Genomic DNA, 24,610 nt, shown 5'->3' on the forward strand with positions numbered 1-24,610 from the left:
TAAAAATAATATTTTAATTTAAAGTTATTTTTTTATAAAAATAAATCTCATTCTCATTTATGCTCTCAAATTATCTATAAAACCCTAATAGAGGATGCTGATAATAGAGCGGAGCAGGACAAGAAAGTGTTTATTCGGCATATTTTATTTAAAAAAATTTTGAATTATTATTTCAATTTCATTCAATTTCGAAAAATGCATGTGCAACACCATTATATTATATTATCTAAAATAATAAAAAAAATTGTTATATCAGTAATGATATATATAATTAATTATGTTCGGCACGAAATCGGACTGAGTCAGGAAGATGACATAAATATCATTTCGCCCCATTATTAAAACCGTGCAAAGAAACAATTCTAATTGAAAAAAACTATTTGGGCCGTGAATATATATAATGGCTGATTTTTTGTAATATTATTTTACAGATGGGCCAGACCTCCAATAAAGTTAACCTGCAACCGAAGTTCAATTGCCTAAATAGGCATTTCTAAAGTTTAATATTCAATTTAAATTTTAAAAAAAAAAGTTAAGGGAGGATTTGAAAAAAAAAATAGAGAAAAATTAATGAACAAAATTAAAAGGAAAGAAAATGATGAAAAGGGACCACAATCATAAACGGATTTTTTAAAACATAATTAAACCGGTCGAAATGGAACCGAAAACAACAGATTCGATCAAACAATCTAATAATTGTATTTATAAAACACCCAACTAAATCCAATAGTTTGATTTCTCGATTTGGCAGCGGTCAAACCAAAAACCGATTATAATTAATTTTTTTACTTAGGTTCCTTTACATATAATATTTTACTAAAATAAAATAGTTGTACTTTCGGTATTAGTTTAAACTTATCATCTATAATGTTATTACTATAATTATACGTAATTCGTTCTAAAAAGTCCAATAAATCTATTTTGGGAAACTTTATCGTTTTTTTAAGTATTCATGCATGATAACCTTTGGTATTCGAGGCTTACTGTTATTATTTTTCTCTTTTAATTGTTTTTTAGAATTTTAATTTTTCTCATATCATTTTTTGTTTCGATATTGGATTACATTACTATATTTTATAATATCTCATCAAAAATAAAGTTTTAATCACATTATAGAATTTTGATGACTTGAATTGTTAAATAACTTTTAAGTAGCATTTTGTACATGATATAAATTATATAAGGTATAAGTTCTATAAGTTTAGGATTTAGGGGTTTAGGGTATTGAGGTATAAATTGTGACGAGATATAAATAACATAGAGTAGTATAAGTTATAAAGTTACTATTATAAGAAATAGTATAAGTTGTATATGATTTATAATTTTGTGTCTTTTATATAGTATAAAAATGTAGTATAATTTATATAAATATTAATTTAAAATTATTATTATTATTTATGTTTATTTATATTATAAATAATATTGTTTATTATTATTATAAATTATTGTATTGCTATTATTTAATAATTAATGTAATTTTATTTAAAATATAAAAAATAATTATAATTATAATATAAATCATAAATTATGTTTATTTAATTTAAATATTATTAATAATTATATTAAAATAAACTAAAATAAAAATATTATTTATAATATAAGTAAATATATAAAATAATAATTAATAAAATTAATCGGTATAAAAATAAATAAATATTTTTTAATTAAAATATTAAATTATTTTAAAAATATCTATATTAAAAATGATTATATATAATAATAATATTAAAACTAAATAAAATATATTTAATATATTATATTATTATAATAAGTTATATATATATTATTAATAAAGAACTTAATGAAAAAATAAAAATTAAATATATAAGAATAGTGTTTATCTTTATGAATTAATTATTATTTTATACTAAATATGAGGTATAAATTATATAAGGGTATAAATTTATATTAATAGTAAAAATATAAAAAATATCATATTAAAACACTAAAGATATAGGTTATAACCACATTGAAACTTTTAGTGAGATTTGATCTCATAACCACATTGAAACTTTAAATACATATGTCTTCAACCACCAAGTTACAACCATTTATGTTTAAAATTACAATAAATATAACTAAATAATTTTATATTTTTAACAAATAGCTGTCCTAAGGAGTGGACTGCCCTAACCCGAGGGCTTGCCGGGCTTACCCCAGGACCGGCCCTGGTTTATACTATAGTATAGTACCCTCTGTACCACCAACCAAACATGATCTTATGGTATAATCTTACACTGAGGCATATTTGACGTTGATTAACTAAACTCACTATCCCAAGGATCTAAGTATATTAACCTATAAATTGATTTTTAAGAAACAAATACTTTGGACCCTATGATTGCTTCAATTCATAAATCCTTTTGAATTCAGTTTTAATGATATTGAGATTCAATTTTAAACTAGTTTATAGGGGTATTTTGACATAGAATGAACTTTAAAATTGGCCAAAACAATGAACACTCATGTGCTTCCATGCTTGATGTGTAGCCCTGTAAAAAAAACTCAGTCTAAAAAACTCATTTTGATATGAAAATCTATCAAATAATAGTGATAATTTTCATAAAGTCACATTTAGTTTTGTGAGTAAAGTGATCTAAAAGTTGAGATTAAGTGATTTTTGAAATTTCTTAAAAATGATCTTGACATTTTTATTTGATTTATGACAGGGTTAAACACTATGATTTCAATCTAATAAACAAAGTGAATCTAGTTATTGATAGATGCTTTAAGTTCTAAATTGAATAAGGTTAAACACTATGAACACATCTATTTTTTATTTATTTGGTTTTTAGATTTCTTTTAAATTAGATTTGATTTGAACTTTTAAATGACTTTTAGGTTGATCAATTATTCAAATGAAAAAAATATATAATCATTGAATAAATAAATAAAAATATATAATCAAATGAGAAGAAGTATCAATGAAGTTGAAACTAAGCTATAATTCCTATTATTGTCTTGCTTAGTCATTTGATCTCATTTGAATATAAATATTTCCGGGCACTTTTTGAAGATGATTTAGGCTCGAAAATTTAACTTCTCTATTTTATTTTGGAGATGCCTATTCCCAGAGGGACAACCATCAAAGACCAAGATACGATGATTTTTATAATAGAAACCCGAGGCAAAATATGGAGCCAACGAAAACCCCTCTATTGAATTTGAAATTTCATTCAATTAACTAAGCATGTCTTGAGCTTATTATGCAGGCCCTCCCGTGAGCATCCAAGCCTCTTTGTCTAAATTCAAATCTTTCAAGTAGTCTCAATCAAAATCTATTGAATTCATTAATTTTAAATAAATAAAAATAAAATTTTGTGTAAAATAATATAAAATGATTGAAGTAAATATGATGTTTAAACCATTTCTCAACATAATAAAACAACAAACAAGTAATAATCTCTAAATTCATTTGGTTTTTAGATTTCATTAAAGTTGGATTTGGATTAAACTTTTAAATGACTTTTAGGTTGATCAATTATTCAAATGAATGAAGAGAAAATATAATCTCAAATAGAAGAAGCACAAATGAAGCTCAAACTAACTTATAATTCTAATTATTCATGTCATGCTTAGTCATTCGATCTCATTTTAATACAAATACTTTTAGACAACTTATTTATTATGATTTAGGCTCTAAAATTTAACTTCTCTATTTTATCTTGGAGATGCCCATTCCTGAAGGCACATCCATCAAAGACTAAAATGCGATGATTTTCATAATTGAAATCCAAGGCAAAACGTGGAGTCAACCAACACCCTTCCATTGAATTTAAAATTTCATTCAATTAACTAAACATGTCTTTAGCTTATTCTTTAGGCGCTCTCGTGAGCCATCCAAGCTAAGACAGCTAAAATCGAAAGTTATGCCCATTTCTAGAGGGACAACCATCAAAGACCAAGATACGATGATTTTTATAATAGAAACCGAAGCAAAATATGGAGCCAACGAAGACCCTTCTATTGATTTTGAAATTTCATTCAATTAACTAAACATGTCTTAAGCCTATTATGCAGGCCCTCTCACGAGCATCCAAGCCTCTTTGTCTAAATTCAATTTTTTTTAGTAATCTCAATCAAAATCTATTAAATTCATTAATTTTAAATAAATAAAAATGAAAATTTAACGTAATATAATATCAAATGCTTGAAGTAAATATGATGTTTGATGTTTCGATAATTTCTCGCATAATAAAACAATAAACAAATAATAATCTCTAAATTTATTTGGTTTTTAGATTTTATTGAAATTGGATTTAGATTAAACTTTTAAATGAGTTTTAGGTTGATCAATTATTCAAATGAAGAGAAAATATAATCTCAAATAGAAGGAGTACAAATGAAGTTAAAACTGTTTGGGTCAAATTATTTTGATCAATTGTCAAAGTAGTTTGACTATTGGAATTTTGATGATGAATGTATTTCAAACTTAATCTATGCGTCTAATTGCTTTTGGTGCAGGTGTATCAAAAACAGATTTATTAGACTTGGTCTTAATGAGGTTCATTAGACCGATTTGGCATTAGATGTACGGAGTTAAACGTGCAGTCTAACTAGCGGAGTTAGACGTGCAGTCTAACACACGGAGTTAGACGTGCAGTCTAACTAGCGGAGTTAGACGTGCAGTCTAACTAGTTGAGTTAGACGTGCAGTCTAACACACGTAGTTAGACGTGCAGTCTAACTAGCGGAATTAGACGTGCAATCTAACTAGTTGAGTTAGACTTGCAATCTAACACACGGAGTTAGACGTGCTGTCTAACTAGTGGAGTTAGACGTGCAGTCTAACTAGTTGAGTTAGACGTGCAGTCTTACACACAGAGTTAGACGTGCAGTCTAACTAGCTGAGTTAGACGTGCAGTCTAACTAGCTGAGTTAGACGTGCAGTCTAACTAGCTGAGTTAGACGTGCAGTCTAACTAGCTGAGTTAGACGTGCAGTCTAACTAGTTGAGTTAGACGTGCAGTCTAACTAGTGAAAGTTAGACGTGCAGTCTAACTCCTTCAGTTTAGTCTGAAGTGAAATGTAATTAGACGTGAGGTCTTATTAGTATATTGTATATATCTTGTTACCTTGTTTAGATTCCTCGATTAGTGGGTTACCTTGTTTAGATTCCTAGATTAGTGGTTTACCTTATTAAGAGTCTTTTGACTAGTATATATTGTAACATTGTTTATCAATAATAACCATGGGATTAATCTCTATCATGGTATCAGAGTAAAGATCCTCTCAAGATCATCAATCGAATTTATTTTTTTTTCTCTTCCTCCCACCTTGCTGCCTCACGCACAAACTTCTAATGTCTGTCCCACCTACTAATTCAGACTCCTCCTCCAATCAAAGTCAGACGCCCACCACCATGTCTGTTTCTCAATACCACTCTGCTTTCTCTGTTAACAATCTCCGCTCCATAATTCCTATCACCCTAGAGATGGGTAGCGAGGAATATCTCTCTTGGGCAGACCTTCTCGAAAACCACTGCTTGATTCACAATGTTTACGAACATCTCAAACCAAAAACTCCCAACGCCTCCGAAACACCTTCAACATCTTCCGAGACCGACTCTCTTCTGTGGAAACGCCTTGACGCCCTTGTCAAGCAATGGATATTTGGAACAATATCCAAGGATCTACTAAACACGATCCAAAAACCTGGTATGACGGCTGCTCAGGCTTGGGAACGTTTAGCGAATATATTTCAAGATAACACAGGTTCTCGCGCTATGTATCTTGAAAATAGGTTTTCTCAAATTCGTCTCAATGATTTCCCAAACATGAGTGCTTATTGCACTGAATTGAAGATGATTGCGGATCAACTTGCTAATGTTGATTGCCCCGTTTCTGAAAATCGACTGGTGTTGCGTCTACTTGGGGGTTTGAATGAAAACTACGAAACAATCGCCACCATAATAGGTCAAAAGAAGCCTCTCCCATCTTTCTACGATGCTAGATCTGATTTGCTCCTTGTTGAAACAAGGAAGGATGAATTCGTCCACACAAACACCTCTTTTATTGCCTCGGACGATCGTAGCCAAGGCCGCGGAAACAACTCTAGCCAATCAGCCCGTGCTACCGGCCAGCAGCAGCAGCAGGGCACCTCTAGCGCGCAGGAACAGGCCGGCCAGGGCCGAGGACGCAGCCAGCGCGGCAGAGGACGCGGTCGCAACACCAGCCGCACATACCACCAGCAGCAGCAATTCTGGGCACCTCCTGGCCAACAGCAATGGGCACAGTGGGCGCCTGCGGGCTGGACAGCACCCCCTTGTCCCTACCCGACACAACAGATCTGGCCGCAGCAGCAAAGCGCCCCCTGGCACGCATCTGGTCAACAGCAACAAGGCGCCTCCTGGCGCGGTTCTGGCTATCAGCAGCAACACACTCGGACAGCAGGAGCAGGCGTACTCGGTTCTCGGCCACAGCAGGCCTACATGGCTGAGACGAGCCAGCAGCAGCCCCAAAGTTACGTTGCAACCGATATCAATCAGGCGATGCACACTTTATCCCTTACTCCGCCTGACGATACTTGGTACATGGATTCGGGAGCAACTTCACACATGACACCCAACTCAGGTAGTCTCTCGCCTTATTCTAATTTAAATTGTGTTAAAAATATCATTGTTGGGAGTGGACAGGAAATCCCGATTCGCGGTATTGGTAAAACTAACTTAAAACCACCCTTACCACCCTTACTTCTGAACAATGTTCTACATGCTCCCAAACTCATTAAAAATCTTATATCTATTCGTCGGTTTACTCGTGATAACAACGTCTCTGTAGAATTTGACTCACTTGGTTTTTCTATAAAGGATTTCCAGACGGGGAAGGTTATCATGAGGAACAATAGCTCGGGGGATCTCTACCCACTCTCTCTGTCGAGCCAAAGCCAAAAACCCCCAACTAATTCTTCGTTTACTGCAATTTCGTCAAATTTATGGCATAATAGATTAGGACACCCCGGTGTCGATATTTTGCATTCTCTCAATAAATCAAATTCTATTTCTTGTAAGCCCGTTTTAGGGTCTAAACTCTGTGAGTCTTGCATCTTTGGTAAACAAGTTAAGTTACCATTTACCAATTCTGTCTCTTATACTACTTCCCCATTCGATATTATTCATAGTGATTTGTGGACGTCGCCTGTGCTAAGTACAAATGGACATAAATACTATATTCTGTTTCTTGATGATTACACAAATTTCCTTTGGACTTTTCCAATTGGAAACAAATCCCAAGTATTCTCCGTCTTCTCTACACTTCAAAATCAAATTCAAACACAATTTCAAAAGCCCATTAAAACAATCCAATGTGACAACGGAACTGAATATAACAACAGTCAATTTCGTACATTTTGTGACAAAAATGGTCTACAATTTCGCCTCTCTTGCCCCTATACTTCTCCTCAAAATGGTAAAGCAGAAAGAAAAATACGCACCATAAATAACATGATTCGAACATTGCTTACTCATGCTTCTCTCCCGTTAAATTTTTGGCATCACGCCCTCGAAATGACCACTTATCTCCTAAATATTCTTCCAAATAAACAAATTCGAAATTTCTCACCCACTCAACTTCTATATAACCGAACTCCTTCTTACTCTCACCTAAAAATTTTCGGTTGTCTTTGCTATCCTCTTCTTCCTCCAACCACTATTCACAAACTTCATAAACGCTCTACCCCTTGTGTCTTTTTAGGATACCCCTCTAATCATCGCGGCTACAAATGCTACGACCCAGCCTCAAAAAGATTTATCATCTCTCGTCACGTCATTTTTGACGAAACAAAATTTCCCTTTTCTCTTGTCCAAAACCCAAACTCAACTCACCCATCTCAATCCGAACCAATAACCATCCCAATACACATCCAAACCCCGCCCATCACCGAGTCCATTTCCCCACCAAACAACACTCCATTACCGAGCCCATTATCAACTCAACACACTCCACCAAACCCACCATCACCCATCACCACTTCACCAGGCCCAAACCCAAACACGACCAGCCCGTCCACAAGACCAAACCGTCCAAATCATTCACCAACCATCATCAATCCAACACGGACAATACGAACCCGCGCAATGGATGGGATTGTCTGTCCAAAACGCATTTTCAATCTAAACACACTCACATCTCCATCGCCTATTCCCAAAAACCCAAAGTTAGCTTTATCAGACCCGAATTGGAAAGCCGCCATGGACGATGAGTTTAACGCTTTAATTAGTAATAAGACTTGGGACTTGGTTCCGCGTCCTCAGGGTGTTGATATTATACGATGCATGTGGATTTTTAAGCATAAAACTAACTCTGACGGCTCTTTTGAGAGGCATAAAGCCCGTCTTGTTGGTGATGGCAGGTCTCAGCAGATTGGAATCAATTGTGAAGAAACCTTTAGTCATGTTGTCAAACCAGCCACCATACGAACTGTTCTGAGCATTGCTTTATCGAAGTCTTGGTCCATTCACCAAATGGACGTCAAGAATGCATTTTTACATGGTAATCTCAACGAAACAGTTTACATGCATCAGCCTTTCGGTTTTAGAGACAAAATCTTTCCCGACCATGTTTGTTTATTGCGCAAATCTTTATACGGCTTAAAACAAGCTCCTCGTGCTTGGTATCAAAGGTTTGCAGATTTTGTCTCTACAATCGGTTTTACACACAGCACGACTGATCATTCGCTTTTTATCTATCAACATGGGTCCGAAATTGCCTATCTACTCTTGTATGTTGATGACATTATCATTACGGCTTCGTCTGATCAGTTACGTCAGACTCTCATGAAAAGCTTAGGCGCAGAATTTGCTATGAAGGATTTAGGTAAATTAAGCTATTTCTTGGGAGTTGCTGTATCGTATACTAAGGATGGACTTTGTCTTAGTCAGAAGAAATATGCTGAAGAAATTATTGATCGTGCTGGAATGTCTACTTGCAAATCAACACAAACGCCGGTCGATACAAATGGCAAACTTGGAAAATCAACTAGTCCACCAGTCTCTGACCCCACTCATTACAGAAGTTTAGCCGGAGCACTACAGTATCTTACTTTCACACGTCCTGATATTTCATATGCAGTCCAGCAAATTTGCCTCCACATGCATGATCCGAAAGAGGCTCACTTGGCTGCCTTACACAGAATCATTCGATACTTACAGGGTACAAAGCACTATGGCCTTCATCTTTACAAATCCTCACTGTCTACACTCGTTTCATATACTGATGCAGACTGGGGAGGATGTCCAGATACCCGTCGCTCTACATCTGGCTATTGCGTCTTCCTAGGCGATAATCTTCTGTCTTGGTCGTCAAAACGGCAATCCACACTTTCTCGTTCTAGTGCTGAAGCTGAATATAGAGGAGTTGCCAATGTTGTCTCCGAATCCTGTTGGCTTCGCAATTTATTGTTAGAACTTCGTATCTCATTGGACAAAGCCACACTGGTCTACTGCGACAACATAAGTGCGATTTATCTCTCCCAAAATCCGGTCCAACATCAACGTACCAAACACATCGAAATGGACATACACTTTGTAAGGGAAAAAGTAGATAGAGGTAAAGTTCGCATTCTTCATATGCCTTCTCGTTTTCAAATCGCTGACATATTCACCAAAGGACTTCCGCGCATACTATTTGAAGATTTCAGAGACAGTCTCAGCGTCCGAGAATCTCCCGTTTCGACTGCGGGGGTGTATTAGTATATTGTATATATCTTGTTACCTTGTTTAGATTCCTCGATTAGTGGGTTACCTTGTTTAGATTCCTAGATTAGTGGTTTACCTTATTAAGAGTCTTTTGACTAGTATATATTGTAACATTGTTTATCAATAATAACCATGGGATTAATCTCTATCAGGTCTAATGGAAAGAGAAAGTTAGACGTGCAGTCTTACTAGTGAAAGTTAGACGTGCAGTCTAACTCCTTCAGATTAGTCTGAAGTGAACTGTAATTAGACGTGAAGTCTAATCCCATTAAACCAGGTGGTCTAATGGATCTTGTTATTAGACGAGGACGTCTAATTGATTAGACGAGGTCGTCTAAGTGAAATACGTCTAATGTCATGCTTAAACAGTTGCTTGAAGCTAGCACCCGTCTACCCACGTTCTCTAGTTATACACTACTCCTGCTCCACTTTCCTGTGAAGATCAGTACGACAGCCAACTGTAACCAATTGATTAATGCCACGTAAGAAAATATTCTGTCCACTACTTGTTTTTGCAGGATATATCCTTGAAGAATATTTAGCGCACTACCAGATTTGTACGGCCACGATCTTTGTACTCAGAGTCTGTTGTGTACTATGGAGGCATTCCAATGGAAGCTCGCCACGTGTCATTATGAAGATTCGACCGTTGATACCTGCTCTTATTTAAAGATCCTCAAGGACAACGGAAGAATCATCGATCTATCGATACTCAAATTATTTTATGTTAACTATCAACTGCTTTCTTTCTTTTACTGTGTGTTAATCAAGAGAGAGTTAGAATCAAAACATTGTATTACTTAGAGCGACAACCATCAAAACCAAGGTACGATAATTTTTATAATAGAAATCAAGGCAAAATATGGAGCCAACGAAGACCCTTCTATTGAATTTGAAATTTCATTTAATTAACTAAACATGTCTTGAGCTTATTATGCAGGCCCTCTCGTGAGCATCCAAGTCTCTTTATCTAAATTCAAATCTTTCAGTAGTCTCAATCCAAGTCTATTGAATTCATTAATTTTAAATAAATAATAATGAAAATATTACGTAAAGTAATATTAAATTCTTGAAGTAAATAGGGTGTTTCAACCATTTCTCAACATAATAAAACAACAAACAAATAATAATCTCTAAATTTATTTGGTTTTTAGATTTCATTGAAATTGGATTTTGATTAAACTTTTAAATGAGTTTTAGGTTGATCAATTATTCAAATGAAGAGAAAATATAATTTCAAATAGAAGTACAACAGGCAAGAACGAACGCGGACCTGGGCTTCCTGATGCTCAAACTCTTTAAACTAAGTTATTATTCTAATTATTCATGTCTTGCTTAGTCATTCGACCTCATTTTAATAAAAATACTTTTAGACACTTATTGATTATGATTTAGGCTCTAAAATTTAATTTCTCTATTTTATTTTGGAGATGGCCATTCCTGAAGGCATAACCATTAAAGACCAAGATGGTTGATGATTTTCATAATAGAAATCTGAAGCAAAACCTGGAGCCAACGAAGATCCTTCCATTGAATTTAAAATTTCATTCAATTAACTAAACATGTCTTTAGCTTATTATTTAGGCGCTCTCGTGAGCCATCCAAACTAAAACAGTTATAATCGTACATTCGTTAGCTATTATTTATATACATAATTAAATGTTTTATATCTATTCAATTAAAACAAATTATATATTAAAATATAAAATTAATTACAAAATAATAATAATAAATAACACTATAAAAAATTATATTTACAAAATTAATTATATTAATTTAATTATTTGAATAAATAATATATGTTTTTAATTTATAAATACAAAATTGTTTTGTAATGTAAAATATTATAAAATTGAAATTATTTATAAACTCTTATAATCTTAAAATCTTATTATCGTAAATTTAAAATATTAAAAGTTACTTAAAATCAGACTCGTCTATGAATAAAATTGTAAGATTTTAAGACTCGAGATTTTAGCAGTATTGATCCAAGTTTTTTTTCTAAATTCAAATTTTCCGGTTTTATTTTCTAAATTCAAATTTTCCGATAATCTCAATTAAAATCTATCGATCTTATTAATTTTAAATAAATGAAAATGAAAATTTTACGTAAAAAATACTAAATTCTTAAAGTATATATATATATATATATATATATATATATGGTGTTTATACATTTTCACAATATAACAAAACTGCCAACAAACAAAAAATTTCTTAGTCTACATTTTCACACATTTTATTTCTCGGTTAAAATAAAAGATCGAGTGAATACTCTCAACCAAAGCTTACATTTGTTTGAAAACGTCTAGATCTAGTGAAGACTCTCAACCAAAGTTTACATTTTTTGAAAACGTTTAGCTCCAATATAGTGTTTTGGAACATATTTTAATTATATATATATATTAACAAATTTAATAATATTTGTTATTCAATTTCAACTCCACTAAACAGGATCAATGTCTCCCTCTAATTAAATCAGGGGGAAATTGATTTAAGAAAAAAGAAACGGTGATATTTGAATCAATAAAAAAATAAAACTGGAACTTGCTGAGCTTCTAAAGTCAATGTCTCCTTCTAATAAAACCAAGTCAAAATAAAAAATTGACTGCTATAATTTTAGTTAAAAAGAATATTAAAAAAAAATCTATAATATTTAAACCCATAATAAAATAAAATATTTTATTTAACCCATAATAAATTCCTAGCCCGCAAACTTGTTAGGCTTAATCAGGGCGGCCTTGATTAAAATCAATTGGAAGGGATAGATTGAGCACGGTGAATTCAAAGTTTACAATTTCATTTATTTTAACTGTGTTTATTATAAATTTAAGGTTACAAGCTTAAATGGTATATCAACTTAAACCATATATTTTTTTTAAACCAAACATCAACATGTATATATTAAAATAATCTAATTTAAAAAAAGTACATCTCAAATACCAAGATAACAAAAAGAAAGAAAAAGGAACAAAAATCAAGAATAGATTAATGTGTTCTCAATCCTAGGGAAAGAGAATCAAATTTTGGAATTCCAAGATTTTGATCACATGGACTTCCACTTCAAGGGAAAATTTATAAATAAAATAAATTACATCAAGAGATGAAACATAGTAAAATGAAATAGACCATAAATATCATACAAAAAGCAGGCAATTACAAACCTATTTTCCTTCTTCAACCATACATATATATATCATCTTCAATCAAAACTGAGAACACTTAATAAAGAGACATAGAGAAGGAATAAATAACCTTTGCGAGGTGATATTCTGGAAGAGAACTTGCTTTTTTTTGTAGTCAAATTTGTCAATAAACGTAAGGAAGTATTCTCCAAGGAACAAGTTTGCAATACTCAGCCCACACTTCTTTGTACTTGGTTGCGCATCGAGCTTCATCCCTTCTCTCCCTCCAGATCAACAGGATAAGAAGGTAGATTGGATAGAAATATGGAATTGGGGAACTGAAGACAAATGAAGCTAAATTAGAATTGTAACTTTGAGAAATCAGGCAAAAAACCTTTTTTTACCTTATGCCACATGGTAAACTGAATGACAAAGCTACAAGCAAGTCTCCCAGATAGTTACTGTGCCTTGCAATTCCCCTGTAGTAGTAGTTCAATATCCCATCAACCCATCAATTCTTTCACTAAATCACTTAATTAAACCTTGTTTGATCTAGAGTTATTTGAAAATAATCCCAAATAACACACGTCATATCTTTATAACATTTTTAAAATATCTGATGGGATATTAGTCATTTTACACAAATAATTCATTCTCTCTTATAATTTTCAAATAATCCGATTATTTCAACATAACCCACCTCAAACAAACCACAAGTTACCAGGAAATGCCATGAAAGAAGATAATCAAAGAAAAAAACTCTAGATGTTTTGTTTGTTTGCTCAAAAACTTATGCTTTTTGAATTGTTTGTTGTTTCTTTGCTTGGAAACAGATCTTTACTTCGTCATGTAACGACTCTTGGGGTTATTTTTTTTAATAGTATGGTTCACCGTTTTCCCAAAATAAACAAAAAAAAGTTACCAGGAAATGCTGTCTGGTAGCTTTTCAAACTGCTAACAAAATATATGATTGAGTGTCTGTTAGTTATTCTTGCAATGTTTATGCCTATTTTTCATCAATTTTGCATGTAGAACTAGAAGAAGAAGAAGATAACAAGATGTTAGATTGGATGCCTTACCAATATCCAGAAGCAAGCAACTTCCCTCCAATAACTTTTGGTGGACTTCCCCATATTGGAGCTTTAGGATTCTTCTTAAACATATGTTTTTGCTTGTTAGCTCCTCTAAAAACCCTATACCTTTACATTCAGAGCACCAACCAAGTATTATTAGCTTTATAATAAAATGGCGTCAGCACATAACAAGTTCATGGACAGACCCTATCAGAAAGACAATGCAGTTGGCAACCATGGAAGCTTTTGTTAGCTCCACCTTGTTCACCAAAAGCCACCAGCCCTGTAATCACGGACAAGATACAAATTCATCAATTTTAACAGAAGGAATTCCTTTTCGTCAATGGATCCAAAGTTGTGAGATATGTTTATTTGTATTTTAAAGCCCAATATGTTTATTTATATTTTAAATAATGATCCGTGTCTTCTCCTACGAGATTAAGGTAAGAAATACACCAGATTTATGTGGGTAGGAAACTGAAATGAAGGAACTAAGAAAGGAATTTTGACCAACAATGAGTTCTACTTCTAACTACAGGATATCAAAACCATTAGATTTCAATATGAGTGTCTAAAGGAGAAAGAAACATTTCATTTTTTTGGATGCAAGTTAACAGAATGTATTATAAACCTGTATGCTAAAAGTGAAGGGGATCCACACTAAATCTCCAAACACCAGCATGAAGCCTAATCTCTCTGCAATTATATCCCACCTGAAAAATACAGTGCCTAATTAAACATATGTAAGAATTAGGTAAACAATGAGTTTATTTGAAAACTGGTATTTGTGGCACAATCATGGTCTCATTGAATTATTTTCTCAACTGGATCGTGATCTGGATAATAAAATCGTGATAACAAATAGGCCCAATATAGTAAATTATGTAAATTCCAACATGAATATTAATAAAGAGACAAACAGTTAGACTATACTACTAGTCTATGTGACAAACTGCTCCAGAAAGTAACATTTAGATGGGTATGATAAAACACTAAGAAATGCCTATCTTATAGTACATATGTTGTGTTAATATTGACAATTAGTGAAACTGAATGGAACTGATTCATTTTACTAGTCTCAGGAAATAAAGAGATGAATACTTACGTGGATGTCATGTATTCTTCATAGAAAAAGTAGTCCAAGATGTACAACTGAAATGGAACAATAGTTAGAAAAAATAACAGAAGCATGGTATAAGAAATAGGTAAATGAAGGCCCGATGAGTTTACCCCACAAAAGAGCTGGTAGAGAAACATCGATGGGCTCAAAGTGGCATCTTGAAAACATTTTCCCAGGATTGACAGATTAATAAGTAACCATCCCATCATTCCAGCTCTAACAAAGAAAAACCTACAAGAGGAAATCATTTTTTTGTGTTGAATCAGAAGGTAATTACCCAACAATTTACAATTAGAGAATTCCCACACTATCACAGAAATAATAATAGGCGTGATTTATAGCAGTACAGTAACTAGTTACATCGGATTGTTACATACTTTAGATCAATTCCCATAAATTGAGGGTTCAGTTGTATCCCGAGCCACCTGAAAACAAAGAGATAAAAACAACATAATACATGCAATTGAAAAGGGTCTTCAAGGAAACTAGCAAACAATAATTGTGTTATGTGAATCATTTTCATAGACTGATCAAGAAGATATGCTACTTTCAAATTGCTAGTCCAAAGTGAATCCTTGGGTATGAACTTATTACATGGAATGTTGAGTTCAAATTGTAATTATTTAGTATGCACTATGGCCCTATATGAAAACAATTTTTATTTTTTTCCAAAAATGTTTGGAAACTAAACTTAGTTTTAGGGAGAATGAGAACGCTTTTCTGTTATAAAGTGTTCCATATAGGGCCTATGAATTCACGTATGACTTGTTGCATGAAATTATAGGAGTTAAGAAATTAAAACTTTTTTTTGTACAAGTTAGGTATCCCACTAAACCAACTTGGTTAAGAAATTTCATTCCTTTATGGTTCAAGAAGCCAGATTCTGCAACCAAGCAAATGAACAAAAGCAACACAATCTTTATGAGCTGCTGATAAGAAATTAACCAATATCTCCATTAAGCCTACTATGGCAATTATAACTAAATCCAAATATCAGCCATCACATGCTATTTAACTCAAATCATTTTCCCAGCAGCAATGAGGTGACTATAAATTTTACTAAATGATATATAGTTGATTTAAAACTCGCAGGAAGCCAATAATTGGAGATGCAACATACAATAGCAGAACCACTAAATTTGTCAGATAATTAATTCTTGAAATGATCAGAAGAAGCAAGGTACAGAAATAACTGAACGTACCAATCCTGTACTAAATTTCCTGTAGTATGAGGCTTCAGGGATGAACTCCGGGCACGAGAATTGCTGCCAGCAATAAAAAGTACAAAAGTCACCTAGCATTTAGAATGAAATAAGGGTTAAGAGGGTATCCACTAGGTATACTTTCCATAAGTACTGAATGGTATTAGTAGACGATGCATCCACATGTTTGATATATCAAAATAAATATGATTAGATTCTTGCTAAAAAAAGGGTTTCAATTTTTTCTTGTAATCTTCCCAATGATATGCCAATCAAAATTTGAAACTAATTAAAAGCAGGGAAAGATAGTGTGTTTATTTGAAAATGGAAGGACAATTGGTTACTTGCATAAACCATCCACTACTAACTATCCAAGTCAGTGAAACTGCTACTCGTTTTGTCTATAAAGGGATTCTTTTGTATTACATTCTTTAGGAAAATTTTCCAAGAAACACCATGGCAAAGTCCAGTCAAAGTGCAGGAGAATTTTAATCAGATATAACTAAGCAAACAAAAAGGGTTTCAAGATGCTAAGCTTGAGACTTACTAAAATGCTGAATATAAAAGTTGTTGATAAAAGCTCAAGTCCTTGGTCTGCTATCACCTGAGGACATAAAAAGACATTAATTTATACAAAGAAAACACCGGTTAAACAGTAGTTATCACATATTTTTCGTAAACGGAAGATTATTAACACGCAAGCTGATTATTTCAAACGAATAATTTTGTTTTACAGAAAAAGTTATACATATTTTTTGAGATAGAGAAATCATTGACGGAAATACACGCTATTTTGATTTTTGATGGAAAATCGTTTTCACTGGAAAAACTTTAAAAATTATATCCAAATGGTCAAAGCACTTCTACGTAGTTCATTTCTTATTCCCCCTAGTGGAATTCTACCATCAAAGAAATAAATGATTAGCAAATTGTTTCCCCAAATAACAAAGAAATGCACTAGGAGGGACAATGGAAGAGTCCAAGAAAAGAGCCTTCAGATAGCAACAAGAATCCCATTTTGCAAATAATTTCTATTGCTATGGATGCATTTCCTTAAGCAATCAACAACAGGAAGCTTAAAAGGCCGGGAGAGTTTTCATGAATCAGTGCTCAGTAACATCAGATAAAAGAAAAGTTTTCATATATAAACCATAAACAATCATTTGGAAAACAAAGCAGGATACATCTTATTGGTAAGGAAAACTCTTTACTAGTGGAAATAATAACTATCTTTATCAAATATGGAGAAACTGATCATATGAAATTAACATGTACATACTGTGGAAGATACAAAATTCATCCAGACTCCCAATCCAAGGAGCATAACCAGCAAAAGTAATGATAACAAGCCTGAAAAATTGACATGCGTATCGTGGAGTGTCAACAAGGTGATCTAGAGAAAATGATAAGCGAAGAAAGATCAGAATTCCAAAAGATGTAAAATGAAGAATCAAATAGATGAGTAAACTCGTTCCTGATATCCAATACACATATCCTAAACCAACTAAATCACACTACTTAAATAGGGAATTATATAACTACTATTAACCGCTTTATAACTTACTAATAACTACAATACTAATGAGCTGCCTCCTGTCCGCCTTTTTCCTGTCGTGTTTGCTTGTAGACTCATAACCCATTATTTCATCTTAATCGTTGGGTTAGGAAATCCTAGCCCTAGGCTTCCTTTTGCATCATAAACTTTATGTTAAGAAATGGCAATGAAAACATATGGAGTAATTGTAGTTGCTTGTCTTGTATAAGTGCATTATCAGAAAAACATTCAGAAACTACAAGCAGATACATGTGATTTATTATACTCTTCAATGCAAGCAAAACCCATGTGTAATTTTGTAAGAAAACCCTAAGTTGATCAAAATATCATAACCAAGAGTGCAGAGAAGTGAATTCAATTTGAAGTATCTAATGTACGTAAGTTGGATTACCATTGCAGCGGTAATGTAGTCGAGTGCCATCTGATAAGACAACGCCTGGAATCACCTTTCCAGGAAGAATGGATCCAGCTATCGCCAAATAAGCAAAGAAAACAAACAACAAGATGACCTGATTCACCACAATTAAATAAACTAAAGTCAAGTTGAGTAAAGTCTAGTTGAAATAAAGACAAATGGTTAGAGAATTGCTCACAGAATCATAAGTGGGTATTAAAGCATGAAGAGTTGAATTCAGATCCATATCTTCAATAGAACGTTTCCCCTCTTCCTGGACAATCTTTTAAATGGGTTGGCGAGTAAAGAAGACAATAGTCTCTGGGTCAGTAGACTCTCTCTCTCTCTCTCTCTAGCTGCCAGCCTGCCGCGATCTATTTGAAAAGGGAAGATTCCGGCGGAAAAATAAAGTCTTTATGTACAAAGAAGCCATTTTCATGTAGGTAACTAAAAATGTTTAAAAGAATAAAGTTTTCATGTATTATTTAGGGTAAGTTTCATTCTTGTTTATTTATCCACCAACTTATTCAGCTTATCCATTCACTTTATTTTGATCCTTATTATTTAAAGATTACAATTATAATCAATCTTGCAAGGTGTTATATATTTGGCTTTAACTGAATATACGATTAAATTTAAATTTATCGAATTCGAATTTTATTTTCAGTTTTTGAATCGAATTTTAAACTAATTCGAATTCGAATTTTATTTTCGGTTTTTTAATCGAATTTTAAACTAATTCGAATTCAAATTTTATTTTCGATTTTTTAATCGAATTTTAAATTAATTCGAAATTAAATACGATTTTTTGTTTGATTTTCGAGTTAAGATTCAACTCAAAAAAACGAATTTATTTTATATTATTTATTTTAATTATATATTAAATTGGGTAATTTGTTAGTCTTCCAAATCTATAAACTTTAATTCAAAAAAATTGTTGATAATACAGGTAAAAAAAAAGTGTCGGTGCAATTATTATAATAAATAGTACAATTGTATAGGTGTGTTCAATATTTGGTATGAACCGAATATCCGACCGAATTTGAATTCATCGAATTAAAAAAAATTAAATTTGAATGTCAATATTCGGTTCGGTTTTCGAATTTGTTTAAAAAAAATTAAAAAATTCGAAGAACCCAAATTGAGGAGCTTGAATAACCCGAAACCAAACTGATGAACACCCTTACGTCCCACGGTGTCCGATCCGAATTACCCCGTTAGAGACGATTTCTCTGAAACCGAATGGGGATAATATTTGTGTCATCGACCCTGACTCCAACCCGATCTCACATGTCTCGAACACTAATAAACATAATTAAATATATAACTTTACCAACATATTTATTTATCTATAATAATATAAAATTTCAATATATTATAATATATAATATTAAAATATTAATTTATATAATTTTTTAAATAATTTTTATTTTATGTTTAGAGAATATAGAGATTCCTTACACGTGTACTATACGAAAAATTGTAGTAAAAAAATATCTGAAATAGAATGAGATAGAATGATAAACGCATTTTCTACCCCTTTTTATTAATGCTTAATAAACTTGATTCAGCTTATTTCTTAACTTATATGCCTAACTTATTATTTTTTTTTGATAAACGAATTTTTCACTCATTCTTTATTAATGCTTGATAAACTTGATTCAACTTATTCTTTTCTAACTTATTTTTTTATATTGAATAATTAATATTATATATATACTTTTAAATATACATTTTTAAATATATATTATTTTATTATTAATCACTTTAATTTTTTCCTATAAACTATAAATGATCGAATCACCTCTTTTCCTTTTTTTTTATTTTCTTTTTTCATTATTTTTTTTTGCTTTAGAATCTTTTCTTTCAAACCTTGCCATTTAGGACTTTTTATTGTTAAAATTATAAAAAAACAATGTTTATTTTCACATCTTCTAACACCGTTAACTTATTATTTACATGATATTATCTATAAAAAAAATATGAAAAATACACGTCACTAATTTGTTCTTTTAAAACTAGTTAATATATACCATATATAAATATATATTAGTAAAGAACTTGATAATATGAAGCAGTTCTTTGTGCGCTCTCGATCTCCACATATGTGCGCGGTCTTCTCTATTTCCACCAACGATTCCAACATTCTTCATTTCGCGATTATTTGATCATTCTCCCTTTTCGTTCCTTCATAATTTCTCTAAACTCAACTCTTTCACTTGAAATTAGAATTGAAGAGAAAAAATTTGTTGTTGAAAAAGAAGGCGTTGATGAGAATCAACATAATATTAATAAAGAATTAAAGATGTTGAAGCTAGCGAAGAAGAGATTGGTGAAGATGAATATTATGTTATTGAAAAGGAATATTGTAAGCACTAAAAATCTACATCCCAGTTTATAATATTAAAATAACTAGCATGTATCCCGTGCATTTGCACGAGTAATAATATAAAAAACCGTGAAAAAATATTACGGTAAAATTTTTATGGGCGGGTCAACCAAAATCCGACCCAAGTATCCATTTACTTTCACATATATCCAAATTAACCACAACTATCGACCTTACAATCCGGACACTTTAAAAATTAAGCATCATTATATATATATATATATATATATATATATATATATATATATATATATATATATATAGATAAGTTAGTTAAAATATCGAACTTATATTGTTAAAATGTCGCGCGTTTATCAAATTTTGAGTTGAATTTAAAATATAAAGTGTTATTAGCCTAGTTGGTTAAAAGGTTGTACTTGTTTGGTTAGGTTGCAAGTTTGAACCATACCTATAACATTTTTAATTTTATTTTTAACCGTTTTAAGTTTATGGGCGGGTCAATCCACAATTCGACTCAAGTATCCATTTACTCTCACATATATCCAAATTAACCACAACTCTCGACCCAATAATCCGGACACTTTAAAAATTAAGCATCATTATATATATATATATATAGATTATTTGACTTATTTTTAAATAAATAAAAATCAAAATAATTAACCTTATGGCCAAAAACCAATTAAAACAATTAATTAGGCTAATTATTGTGATAATTAAAGCTTAATTAATTAGGGGAAACAGTCAAAATAATAAAACTAAAATTATTTAAGATAAATGTTGTACTCATCTATCTAAAATAAATTTTAGAATAGAAATAAATAATTTATAATGAATTGTTGTATCAATTTCATTTAAAATAATTATTTATTTAACCTTACAAATATAAAAAATAATAATAATAAATTGGTAAAATATTTTTCATATTTATTTTAATATTTTGTGTATTTAAAAAGATCAAAATTAAAGTCAAAATGGTGAGAGAAAAATCAATTTAAAATAAACCATTAAGGATTTAATAAAAATAAATATTAGTAATTTAGTGCAGCCGAAATCCGAAGGATTCGCTGTAGTAGGAATTACAACCATAGGTAAGCGCTAGATGAAAATTCAGCGCCTAGGAAGCGTCAGCGTAGCCGGTTGTAACTGAGGAGAAGCGTGCATCGCACCAGATCGCTAACGAACCGCCTAAACGTCAATGACGTTGGACAGATCGCTAACGGAGCACATCCCAACATCAAAACGACGCTGTTTTGGACTATAGTCTTCTTATTCATCGCGACGCCGAGCATATGAGGATGAAGAACCGTGGTTGATTTCTCCAACTTAGAACTCAACCATTAATCCACCATTTTGGCTCATATAAATCCTGAAATGAACACCCTACGATGGTGATCGTTTCTCCCTATCAAAATAGGGATGAATCATCTCTATTCTGGCGACTTAAGCCAAGAATAACCAAAAGCCACGTTTGGCCGATTCAGGCCATTTGGAGCCTCCACCGAGTTAGGTACAATATAAATACACCTCTAAGTCATTCTGAATCCAAGGAATCAACTCATAACCTTCAAATCGAAGAAAAACAAAAACTCGTCATTAAAGTTTGAAGCTTTCGAATTTTTCAAATATTTTGTTTGAGGTCTTAAAACTTGAATTTGAGCATCTAGAAAGCTTTTCTAAGGACAATGAGTGTTCTCCAATCCTTAGTAATGTTTCAATCACCGTCTAATTAATATTTACAATTTGAATTTGAAATTTTATATTTTAGATTACATAAGCTTGTATGTTTGTTGTTTATGGTGTTTTATAGTTGAAAATTCATTCATAGATGATTTAGAAACTTTCTGGATATGATACAATTAATCAATCGATCTAAATAACAAAAATCAAAATTTGAATTTTCAAAAAAATAAAAAACGAGTTTGTTGTTCTTGGGTTAATTATGTTGAGTCACAACCTAGAAAGTTTCTCAACATGATTGTAATGATGTTGGGCAACTATTTGGATCATGTTTGATCAAAATAAAAATTTTCAAAATAAATTGAAAATTTTGAGTTCTTGATTTGGTCAAAACGAACATCTAGTGTTCTTGTTTGGTACCAATCAAGTATATGTAGTATAAAGAAGCTATTTGATAACTATTTACACTTCAAAACAACTTTAAAATCAAAAATCCAATTTTTGATCACAAACTATTTTGAACAATTTGATCATCATCTAGGTCGATTTATACCTTGAGATGATGATCGACATGTTCATGAGAGCTTTGTGAAGTTACCCAAGCTTTTAGTTCAAAGAATCAGAGCTAAAAAAATGAATTTAAAACCCTACACTTTAGTGTTCTTGAGGACCGATGCTTGTTAGCCTAAGACCGAGAAATTCGAACCTATGAACGATGTTCTTGAGCTAGGACCGAGAAATCTGACCGGTGATTCTCACTTAGGACCAAGAGGTCCGTCATTAAGACCTAGAATCCCAAACCCTAGGACTAAGTGGTCTAACTTTGGGATCGAGAACCCCAAACCCTAGGACCGAGGGGTCTGACCTTGGGACTGAGAATCCCGAATCTTAGGACCGAGAAGTCTGACCTTGGGACTGAGAGCTCCCGCGCCTAGGATCGAGGGACTCAACCTAGAGTTGGTCTAAGACCAAGAGGTTTATACACTTCAATTGAAAAACTTAGCCTCAAGCTAACCCAAGATCGATAGGTTGTACACTTGGACCGGTAAAATTAGTTAAGGACCGAGAGTGTTTAGCACCTCGACTAAGGAACTTCGGCGCTCCGACCAAAGATTCCGAGCCTCGACTCGGGCCGAGGGTCTTTTAACCTCGACCGATAAAAATGAACACTAGGCTTAGGATTCCGGTCGTAAGGCCTATTTGGTTCCCCTTTTTAAAATCCAAAATTATTTTTATAATTTTGGAATTCCAAATTATTTTCTAAAAATCCCGAAAAATTAGAAAATGCATTTAAAATATTTTTGGGATATTTCCACAAAATATTTCGATAAAGGCTCATTTGGTGTTTATTTCTAAACATTAATGATTTTAAAAATGACTGACTTTCTTAATGTATTTCCTCCGTAAGTGATTATCAACAACATGTACCATCATTAAATATTATTGTTTCAATACTTTAAATAACGCACAAAACTTACGTATGCTTAGGACCAGAAGAATAATCGGTTAAAACTCAAACATTATACAACCGATTTTTAAAAGTCAACTTTATAAGTAGAGACCGTTTTTAAAATGAGTACGGAGGATGAAGCACAAAATCTATTTTCTTAGTATCACCAAACTACAAATTAAAAGAAAACTCTGGTCAATACGTTTGTATACGTATGCCAACTTTTATTGATTTTCAAAAATCAATTGACAGACTTTTTTTAAAAATAAATAATATTTTAAATTAATTATATTTAATTAATTTAAACTAAATGATTTCTAAAAATCAAATTGTGATTTGATTACCGTAAATCCCCAGTTTATTCAAAATTGAACTCTGAAATTAATTATTTTTAATTAATTTCAAAAGTTGTCCGAGATTTAAAAAATAATGTTTTATTTTAAAATAAAATTCCTGATATGCAAACCGATGTTAAATTTCTCGAACTTCGAACTTTTCACAAAAACCAATACAAAGGGTTTTTCCAAGAGTTATAAAGGTGTCGATAAAAATTAACATAACATTAATGAAGATGTTGAAATTGAAGAATAATACAGAAAAGAAAGGTGAAAGTGGAAGAAAAAGTTCTTTCGATAAAGTTCAAGAGGTAAGAAGAATTTCATAGGAAGAAATCCATGTTTTCGTCCTAAAAGAGTTACATGAACAATGAAATGTATGATTTTTGGTTGGTGTTTTATTTCAACAAAATAGTTTTTGTTTATGAATAATGATTATTGTTTATGATTCATATTTTGATAAGTTTGTAGATAATGGTTTTTTTTTTTATGATTTATGTTTTTAGTTTGTTTATTTATAATGATTATCAAATATGGTTTGTTTATGTATAGTTATTTATAAAATTAAAATCTTAAATTATTTTTTTAATAAAACTTAAAAAACTAATTTTAATTTAAGAAATCTACCACCTTT

General features: G+C 31.9%; 1 protein-coding gene across 1 annotated transcript; it reads right to left on the minus strand.

Moving 5' to 3' along the window:
* Positions 1–12,659: 12,659 nt before the first annotated feature.
* Positions 12,660–18,544, minus strand: LOC124940203 (delta(14)-sterol reductase). Its single transcript, XM_047480687.1, has 13 exons — positions 18,361–18,544; positions 18,159–18,276; positions 17,492–17,562; positions 16,760–16,816; positions 16,213–16,304; positions 15,388–15,435; positions 15,121–15,241; positions 14,996–15,042; positions 14,522–14,603; positions 14,097–14,173; positions 13,897–14,016; positions 13,222–13,296; positions 12,660–13,155 (listed from the first exon to the last, which is right to left on the minus strand). The coding sequence occupies exons 1-13, from the start codon at positions 18,406–18,408 to the stop codon at positions 13,002–13,004; spliced, it is 1,110 nt and encodes a 369-aa protein (XP_047336643.1). The 5' UTR covers positions 18,409–18,544; the 3' UTR covers positions 12,660–13,001.
* Positions 18,545–24,610: the final 6,066 nt, after the last annotated feature.

Source organism: Impatiens glandulifera, chromosome 5 (genome assembly GCF_907164915.1).
Source record: "Impatiens glandulifera chromosome 5, dImpGla2.1, whole genome shotgun sequence".
Taxonomy (NCBI): Eukaryota; Viridiplantae; Streptophyta; class Magnoliopsida; order Ericales; family Balsaminaceae; genus Impatiens; species Impatiens glandulifera.